Source organism: Onychomys torridus, unplaced genomic scaffold (assembly GCF_903995425.1).
Source record: "Onychomys torridus unplaced genomic scaffold, mOncTor1.1, whole genome shotgun sequence".
Classification (NCBI taxonomy): domain Eukaryota; kingdom Metazoa; phylum Chordata; class Mammalia; order Rodentia; family Cricetidae; genus Onychomys; species Onychomys torridus.
The window spans coordinates 13,237-23,322 of NW_023411665.1; the positions used below are offsets into that span (position 1 = coordinate 13,237).

The 10,086-nt window shown below is 43.1% G+C and overlaps 1 protein-coding gene across 1 annotated transcript; it reads left to right on the forward strand.

Moving 5' to 3' along the window:
- The first annotated feature begins 4,016 nt into the window (after positions 1-4,016).
- Positions 4,017-5,100, forward strand: LOC118575272 (speckle-type POZ protein-like). The gene is given in 2 exon segments (XM_036175891.1): positions 4,017-4,106; positions 4,108-5,100. Coding segments are annotated over 2 exon segments (1,083 nt in total).
- The last annotated feature ends 4,986 nt before the right edge of the window (positions 5,101-10,086 follow it).

Genomic DNA, 10,086 nt, shown 5'->3' on the forward strand with positions numbered 1-10,086 from the left:
GATAAAGAAGCACATGGAACACCAAACAGAGTAAAACAAACAAACAAAGAAACAAAAAAAGACAAAAAAAACCTCCCCTCTGCAATAATAATTAAACCACTAATCATACAGAATCAAGAAAGAATATTAACAGCAACAAAAGTAAAAGGCCAAGTGACTTATAAAGGCAGACCCATCAGAATAACACCCGATTCTCAATGGAGACTTTGAAAGCCAGAAGGAACTAGACAGATGTAATGCAGACACTAGGAGACCATGGATGCCAGCCTAGACTAACATAACCAGCAAAACTTTCAATCACCATAGATGGAGTGTACAAGACATTCCAAGGCAAAACCAGATTTAAACAATACCTATCTACAACACAGCCCTACAGAAATCACTAGAAGGAAAACTCCAACCTAAGAAAGTCAGATACACCCATGAAAACACAGGCAATAGATAACACCACAGCAATAAATCCCAAAGAAGAGAAATACACACACACTACCACTGAAAGATAAGAGGAATTAACAATCACTGGTCATTAATATCCTTTAAAATCAATGGACTTCATTCATGTATAAAAAGACACAGGCTAACAGAATGAATATGAGAGCAGGATCCATCTTTCTGCTGCATACAAGAAACACACCTTAACTTCAAAGATAAACACTACCTCAGAGTAAAATCTTGGGAAAAGTTTTACCAATCAAATGGTCTTAAGAAGCAAGGTAGTGTAGCTATCCTAATATCCACAAAATAGACTTCAAACTAAAATCAATCAAAAGAGATTAAGAAGGACATTACATACTCATCATAGGAAATATCCACCAAGATGAAGTTTCAATCTGAACATTTATGCCCAAATACAAGGACACCCACATATGTAAAAGAAACATTACTAAAGTTTAAATCTCACATAAAACTCTACACATTAATAACGGGAGACTTCAACACCCACTCTCACCACTGGACAGATCTGCCAGATCAAATCATAACAGTGAAATAAGTGACTTAACTGCAGTTATAACTCAAATGGACTTAATATCTACAGAATATTTCACCCTAACAAAAAAGTATATACCTTCTTTTCAGGACCCCATGGAACCTTCTCTAAAATCAACACATACTCAGTCACAAATCAAATCTCATCAGACACAAAAAAATTGGGAGGTTGGGGATATAGCTCAGAGGTAGAGTGCTTGCCTTGCAAGTGCAAGGCCCTTCAGTCCTCATCTCTGAAAAAAAATGGAATAAACTCCTGTGTTCTATCAGATGACCATGGTTTAAAGTTAGATTTGAGGAACAACAAAAACTATAGAAAGCCTACAAGCTCATGGAAACTGAATAATGCTCAGCTGAATCACCAATCAGACAAGAAAGAAATAAACAAATTAAAGACTTCCTAGACATCTATAAAAATGCATGTACTATATACCCAAACTTATGAAAGAGAATTACAGACCAATCTCTCTTATGAACATTGATGCAAAAATACTCAATAAAATATTGGCAAACACAGTCCAAGAACACATCAAAAAAATCATGCTTCATGATTAGGTAATCTTCATCCCAGAGATACAAGGTTGATTCAACATACAAAAGTCTGTCAGTATAATACACCATACAAACAACCTGAAAGAAAAATCCCACATGATCATTTCATAAGATGCTGAAAATGCCTTTGACAAAATCCAACACCCAGTTATCAGCTATCCAGAGGATCCAACAACATCTTCTGACCTCTGAGGGTAGCATATGCTCATGGTGAATGTAACCACCTTTGTAACAAGGTCTAGGCATTAGCAGACCCTCATACCTAAGTACAACTGTCTCCATGAGGGAAGTACTATTCAAAGTGTAAAACCCAGCATTTCTGTAAAACACAGCAAACCCCTGCCATAACTAAAAGGAAGGCTTAATCCACCACAGTCCATAGTTCTGGGGATATCTCTAAATGTTCAAACTTTGCTTGAAATACAGTAACATTATGGCTTCCATAGTACAACTTCTTGCTAACAGTTCTTGTTAACTGCAGATTCTCAACCCAGAATATGGGTTTTGTGCTTAAAAGCTCCTCCTGAGAAAGGCTGGTTGCTGCAACAGAACCAGAATCCCTCATGTGGTTGCCAGCTGGCTAAAAAAGACTTTTTATTGGCTTCAATCCACGTTCAAGCAGTCTCTCTCTCTCTCTCTCTCTCTCTCTCTCTCTCTCTCTCTCCCTCTCCCTCTCCCTCTATCTCTATCTCTATCTCTCACTATTTGTCTCTGTCTTTCTCTGTTTCTCTGTATGTGTCTATTTGTCTGAAAGTCTTTCTATATGTTACTGTCAGTTTTCTTGTTCTGTATTGACTGTTGGCTTTCTCTGTTGTATTGACACACCTGCTGCATGAGACCTGCGCCTTTTCCTGTTGGGGACCTGAATCCTTTGTCTGTGACAGGTACCCCAGAGAATCACATACCTAAAATAAAAGATCTAAAAGTCCCATTACTGAAATGAGAGACTATATGAAAAAAAAATCTTATACTGATTCCCTGGCAGGAGTTTGTTGCCTCATGAAAGAATGTTCCTACTCTGCAGTATCTGCCTCCCTGACTATATATATATATATATATAGTCACTGAGGCTAACCTAACAAAGATTCCTAAGTGAGGAACCAAACTTTCAGAGATCAAAACTGGTTGATTGATTTATCCTGGATTGAGGGAAGAGCAGCATCAGAGCCACACTTTTTGGGAGAGGTAAGCTGGGAACTGCTGAGTTGATTGAATCACCGAAGGTATTGTCATATCCTCTAGTCTTAGTGAGTCCCTACAGACATGATGACCTGAAGAGAGATGATAGATATGTTGAAAATTTTACTGATCCCATAGGAAGGGGAACTGTCTCAAAAGCCCATGGTTGGTAACTGTTGAATATATTCTGCGTCCTTTGGAAACATGAATACTGTCTCACTTATAAGGCCCAGCAGAGTAAGCATGAAAGTTCAAAATTTAAAGAGGACAGAACTCACCAGTGGAGGAGGAAAATTATGTAGCACAAAGCTACACAGAGAAACCCCATCTCGAAAAACCAAAAATCAAACAAACAAAAAACACAGAGAAGACCAAATAACAGCTGTGTAGGACACCATCCCTATTTTATTTAAGATGAACCACAAATACACTTGTGGTGGTTATTCTTGTTCCCAACTAAACTAGACATGGAATTAACTAAAACCCTAAAGTGGAGGTCACCTTTGATGTAGGTAGAACCATTTCAAGGACATACTTGGAAGAAAAAAGAAACAAATATCTAATCTGGATCTCAGGGCCTGAAGACACACACACCTTTAATCCAGATCCTGAGGACGGAAGACACACCCAAATTGTGCCACACCCTCTGCTGGAAGCATATAAAAGGACATGGAAGCAGGAAGATCTTGCTCTTTGCCTGCTTGCCCCCATCTTGAAGCAAGTTCATTTCTTCCCTGGCAATAGAGAATATTTGGAACTCTAGGATACACTGAAGACCAGTAGACACAATCAAACTTCCTGGAGTGAGTAAGTACTGGAATCTTTTACCATCTCTTATACAGCTAGGCAATGTGGGATTACCATGGCTTCAGCCCTAAGTCATTCTAATAAATCTCCTCCCTTTGTACACAGAAAGATTTCTTGTATATGTTCTGTTACTCCAGAGAACATAGTACAACATTTTTTTATATGAATATATAATTTTTTCCAAAATATTCAACAGCTGTGTATACTTGTCAAAACCAGTTAACTATAGACTTAAGATTCAATCTAAACAAAAAGTGGAGTGACATAAGAGTCCCTAGTAGTCTACACTATCTTGTCTGAAACAAGGATCGAAATCTGTATAGAAAATATCAGAGATCCAAGTTTCCAGCCCCATCAAAGAGGGACTAGAGGAAAAACAAAAACCTAACATCTACTTCAGGTCTATTATTGTGTCTCACAAGGTGAAGAGAAAACAATTTCTAGTTCTTCATTTTGGATCCAGTTTAACCTTCAAACTACCTCAAGGAGAAATGGCAGGAGACAGGACAGCCCAGAGATTGGACCACACTCAAATCAGCTTTCAGAAAATCTCCTACAGGTGGACCATCTGCAACTTCCCTTTTTTTTTTGGAGGAAATGCCAGGAAGCATTAGAAGCCCAACTTTCTCAATAGGAGCCAATGACAAATGGTGTTTGACAGTATACCCAAAGGGAATCGATGAAGTAAGTGCAGATTACCTATCTGTTAATCTACTTTTGCTCAGCTGTCTAAAGAGCCATGTTTGGGCAAAGTTCCAGTTCTGCATCATAAATGCTGAAGGAGACAAAACAGAAACCATGAGGAGCCCAAAAGCCTTTAAGTTCGTGCCAGGCCTTGGCTGTGGATTCAAAAAGTACATCCTTCGAGATTTCCTCCTGTCTCATGCACCTTGTCTTCTTCCAGACAACCATTTCACACTTCTCTGCATGGTGAGCATGGTCCAGGACTCATTCATTATCTCTGACCAGAACAGAAAGCCAGGGATTCAAGTTCCCAGATGCACATTGACAGATGACATAGGAGAGCTGTGGGAGAATTCCTTATTCACAGACTGCTGCCTGGTGGTATCTGGCCAGGAATTCCAGGCTCACAAGGCCATCTTAGCAGCTCGCTCTCCAGTTTTCAGAGCCATGTTTCAACATGACATGGAGGAGAGCAGAAAGAACCGCTTTGAGATCCCTGACTTGGAGCCACAAGTGTTCAAAGCAATGATGGACTTCATTTACACTGGAAAGGCACCACACCTAGACAGCATGGCAGATGTTGTGCTGGCAGCTGCTGACAAGTATGACCTGGAGCATTTGAAGGTCATGTGTGAGGATGCCCTCTTCAAGGACCTCTCTGTGGAGAATGCTGCCCATACTCTCTCCCTGGCTGACATCCACAGCTCAGGGCAGCTGAAAACCCAGGTGCTGGATTTCATTACAGCTCATGCTTCTGAGGTCTCTGAGACCTTAGGCTGGAAGGCAATGGTGGGCTCATATCCCCATTTAGTGGCTGAAGCATACCATTCCCTGGCTTCAGCTCATCTCTCTTTCCTGGAGCCCCCTTTCAAACGCTTGAAGCAATCCTAGAACAGAACTCACAGTTTAAAATGTGAAATATAAGGTATTCAGAAGCTAAATCAAATCAGTCAACATGATTGAATTGAGAAGCATTTAGGACTTTACATAACACAAAGCATAATTCACTTACAATGTTTATTCTTGGTTCCCAACTTTACTTCATATGGAAAGAACTATAGTCCTAAAATGGAGGACACATCTCTGAGATTTTCTGCTAAAGTAGCAGAAGTAGATCCACTTGGCCTAAAGACACACACACCTTTAATCCATATCTTGAGGCTTGAAGGACTACCTAAATTCAGCCACACCCTCTGCTGTTGCTCTTTGCCTGCTTGCCTTCACCTTCAGTAAGTCCTTCCTTCCCTGTCTCTGGAATGCCAACATAAATTGAATACCAGCTCAGCTGTCCAACCTCCTGGACTGAATAAGTATTGGATTCTTGTATTTTCTCTTCATAGCTATCCACTGTGGGATTAGCAGGACTGTAGCCCTAAGTCATGCTAATAAATATCCTTCCCTCAAATATAGAAAGATTTACTCTTTATATTCTGGTACTTTTGAGAACCGTAGCACAACTCTTCTTTATATGGGTGAATAAAGTGTCCCAAATTATTCAACAGTTGTGAATAAAGATCAAAACTAGTTACCTATTGACCTAAGATTTTATCTAGAGAAAAATGGAGTGATGTAACAGTCCCTAGTAGCCTAGACTGTCTTCTCTAAAACTAATATTGAAATCTGGATAACAAATTTCAGAGAGATGTTTCCATCCCCACTGAAGAAGGAACAGAGGGGAAAACAGAAACTAAAAAAATCTAAAAAAATATTTGTAATTGTGACACCCAGGTTAAAGATGAAAAAATTACCAGTTCTTCATTTTGAATAAGCTTTAACTTTCAAACCATCACAAGCAGGTATGTCAGGGGACCTGATGCCCAAAAGCTGGGGCTACACACAGATCAGCGTCCAGTAATTATCCTACTGGTGGACCATCTGCAACTTCCATTTTGCTTGGAGGGAATGTGGGAAGACACTAAAAGTCCTACTTTTCACCAAGAGCTAGTGACAAACAATGGTGTTTGAAAGTACACCTGAATGGGGTTGATGAATAAGGCAAAGATTACCTGTCACCTTATTTACTGTTGCTAGCTGTCCAAAGAGACCAGTGTGGGCAAAGTTCCAGTTGTAGATCCTACACGCCATATTAGATAAAAACAAATTATGAAGAGCTCAAGGGTGATCAGGTTCCTGCAAAATCAACACTGGGGGGTCAAAAAGTTCATCTTTGGAGATTTTGTCTTCTCATGGGATTTGGCTTCTCCTAGATGACAAGCTCACCCTCCTATGCAAGGTGATCATGGTTCAGGATACCTGCTTCTCTGATCAGAGCATGAAGCCAAGGATTCAGGTTCCAGGTGCATGGTGGCAGATGACCTAGGGGAATTGTGGCAGAGTTTCTGATTCACAGACTGCTGCCTGGCAGTAGCAGGTCAGAAAATACAGGATCACAAGGCCATCTTAGCAACTCTGTCTCCAGTTTTCAGAGCTATGTTTAAACATGGCATGGGAGAGAGCACAAGGAACCAAGTTGAGATTCATGACTTGGAGCCACAAGTCATCAAGGCAATGATGGGCTTCATTTACACTGGGAAAGCACCAGACCTTGACAGCATGGTAGATGCTGTACTGGCAGCTGCTGACAAGTATGGCCTGGAGCTTTTAAAGTTCATGTGCAAGTGCACCCTCTGCAGGGACTTCTCTGTGGATAATGCTGTCCATATTCTAATACTTGCTAAACAGTATAAAGCAGAGCAGCTGAAAACTCAGGCACTAGATTTCATTACACCTCATGCTTCTGATGTCTCTGAGTCCTCAGGCTAGAAAGCAATGCTTGAGCTGTGCTATATCTTCATCTATGGAAATTCTACGCTCTGAATAATGTTGATTAGATAAGACCAGGGTGGCTATGCCCGTACCGGCCCCTGCAGCCCCCATCCCCAAGAGGACGGCTAAAGTGACTGCAGTCACAGGCTTCCTTTTTGAGAGATGGGGGGTGGTGCGAGGGCAGCTGTCTCTGCCAGAGTCTTCTCTTCCCATCTTTCGGAGAATTGATGTGGAGAATAATAGGTTAGCCTAGGGATAAGCTGAACCAATATGCAAAATATGGGGGCAAAGGGATTATTTAAATGAAGAGAAATGCATGGTTAGGCCATCAGTACAGTCCCACCAAGTATCATTGGCAGGGAGCAGATATCCAGACTTAAGGGAAGTACTTAGGTTGTCTGTGACATTGCAAAGTGGTTGATAAACAGGGGGGATGATAGTGCCTCGGGTTTCAAGGTAGCTGCCTGAGCCCATGACTCGGGAGAGTGTAAGGCGAGATGTGGGTGGCTGTTGCCAGTGACAATCATGTGGGTCAGTGGTTAGGGAGAAATCTAAATCTACAGCCACTCCTTCATAAAATGGTGGGGCAGAATGATAGCAAAGCCAGCAGGAGTCAACCAAATCAGGCTTGGAGGTATTAAGTACCTGGTAGGTTTTTGCGATAAGGGTGGTAATCATATCTTTGGTAGTTGGTGGGGGAGGTGGGAACGTGGGAGAAAAAACTTGTGGATATCTGAGATATATTGGTTGTAAGAAGATCATTGTTGCCAAGAAAAGAGTTGGGACCGATGGCAACAGCATTAGGGGAATTAATAGGCTGTTTTAAAAGTTTGATGAGGAAGATGACACCTGAATTATGGCCATCTTGGTAGAGTAAGAGGCCCCATTCATAGCCCTACTCCCAATTGGTAGCCTTCTTTCCAGGGTCAGTAAATTGGATCCTAAGAGGATGACACCATGAATTAATGCACTCAGGTCTAATAGTCCAGGGATTCTTAGGGCGGGAGTAATTGGCCCTAACAGTTATAAGGTCCCAGGATGAGGAAGGGCCCCAGTATGTATCACAGGTGGTTTCAAAGCCCCAGGCCTTGCAATGGCGCTCAGGGCGACTCGAGTGGGGATGATGTTAACCAGGGCAGACATAGAGGGTGCGCCTAGTGAGGTGGGAGCGACGGAAGGCATTGCTACATCCAGGCAGGGCACGGGCCTGTAGGGGGCGGTTAGGCGGTGTGTGGGGAGGCGGGGAGTCATTTTCTAGACCCCAAGGGGTCATAGAGCCTGATGAGAGCTTACAGAGGTCCGGAAACAGGTCTGGCCACCAAGGGCCAGGGGTGACTAGGGAGGTTTGTCAGATGACATCCTGTCGCTCCATCAGCACACTGCAGACCTGGCCACCGCCACTGCCACTGTGCCATTTTAACGGAGCGCTCTGGCTGGCTGGGCTCTGGCTGGCTTGGCTCTTTCGCCCAGGCGAGGGAGCTGCAGAGAGGCACCGCGTGCTCTCATTCCCAGCTCCCTCCCCCCTCTGCCTTTCACCATGCATGTACAGACACACACACACACACACATAGCACACAGCACACATATACATATACACAAACAAACATCCCACACAACTCACACCCTGCCAGAGCTTCTGGGTGCCTTCTCTCTCTCTCTCTCTCTCTCTCTCTCTCTCTCTCTCTCTCTCTCTTTTCAGCATTTTTCATTAATCGTCCCTTCTTGGGGAAAACAGTTACAACAATCCTCTAAAGTGACAAAGAATTTTATGAGGTCTTTTTTTTTTTTTAACGAACCCGTATCCCTTGTGTCTGGAGGGCATCTTTAATGCCCTTTATGAACAAGTCCTGAGAAGTTCCCTGTCCCAGGGTGAAGTCTCTAGCTCAGACTCACCTCGTCCTTCTCGCTTTCCCCCGGATCACCAGGACCCTGAGTCGGGTGGTCTCGACGGGTGATCACTTTAAATCTCTACCAGACGTCTGGATTTTCCCGGAGAAGGACTTTCAACTCCCTAAGAGGCAAGGGTCAAGCCAGCAGGGTGTCAACCAGGGCGACCCACCTGTGGGAGAGAATGAAAGGGAAGGGCGACACAAAGAGATGGACAGCAAGACAGAATTCTGATCAAGCTGCCAATCTTTATTTTTCTCTGAATGGCTTATATAGCATAAGGGGGGAAGGGGCAGGAAGGAGGGGAGGGGAAAAGGGGCGTGTAGAACATGGAAGGGGTGCAAGATGTGTGAGGCAGATCGTGCAAGGTCACTGGTTAGGGGCAGTTTATTCTGTTGCTAGGCTACCTGACCCTGGAATGCTCCTTACTTCTGTTGTCATGGCACCTGACTGTGGATGTTCTCTTATCTTTGGAGGCCTCTGGTTACTGCTCTGGGAAGGGGCTTATGAGTTGTTCTTTGGTCTAGCTAGTACTTTCCATGGTTCATGTTTGGTTCCTGACATCTTGGTCCCTAACACCATCTCTACCCCTGATCATTGAAATTAACCAATCACTAGGCAGAAAACCTTGTCCCTGGAGAAACTCCACCCCTACGAATTCTTACATAAACCACCTGCCTGTTTAGGTGTTGGCTGTTCTTCCCCACCCTGGTAGAGGCAGTCACTCTCTTGGTTTTCTCCTTCCAAAATAAATCTCATTCTCAAATAATCTTGGGTGTGAAGATCTTCATTTTCTGGGGCAGAGAAGATGAACCTTTCTAAGTGACCTGTAGAGGACAAAAAAAAAAAAATGAAAAAAACTTGTAGAGACATTCCCTTAGGGGGGCTGAGCAAGGTAGAGCAGAACAGAAGAACCTTGCTGAGAGGTCCCTTAGGGGACTGGGCAAGGCAAGCAGAAAAAGTAACAACTTTTCACTGGAGCCAGAAGAGATTGCTATGTTTCTGCAGGGGTTTCCCTTTTAGCGATGAAGCAAAAGAAGCAACATCTTTGGCCAGAGAAGAATTAGAGCTCTGCTGGGAAGCCCTTGTATGTGGGGGCTAAGCAAAGCTCAGCTGTAGCAGCTTTCCAGGAGAATAGCACAATTGCTATATCTTGCAGGGAGATCATCCCCCACTACACCACCAACTCAGGGTAGAGCTAGAGCTGTCCCTGCAGCTCAAGGT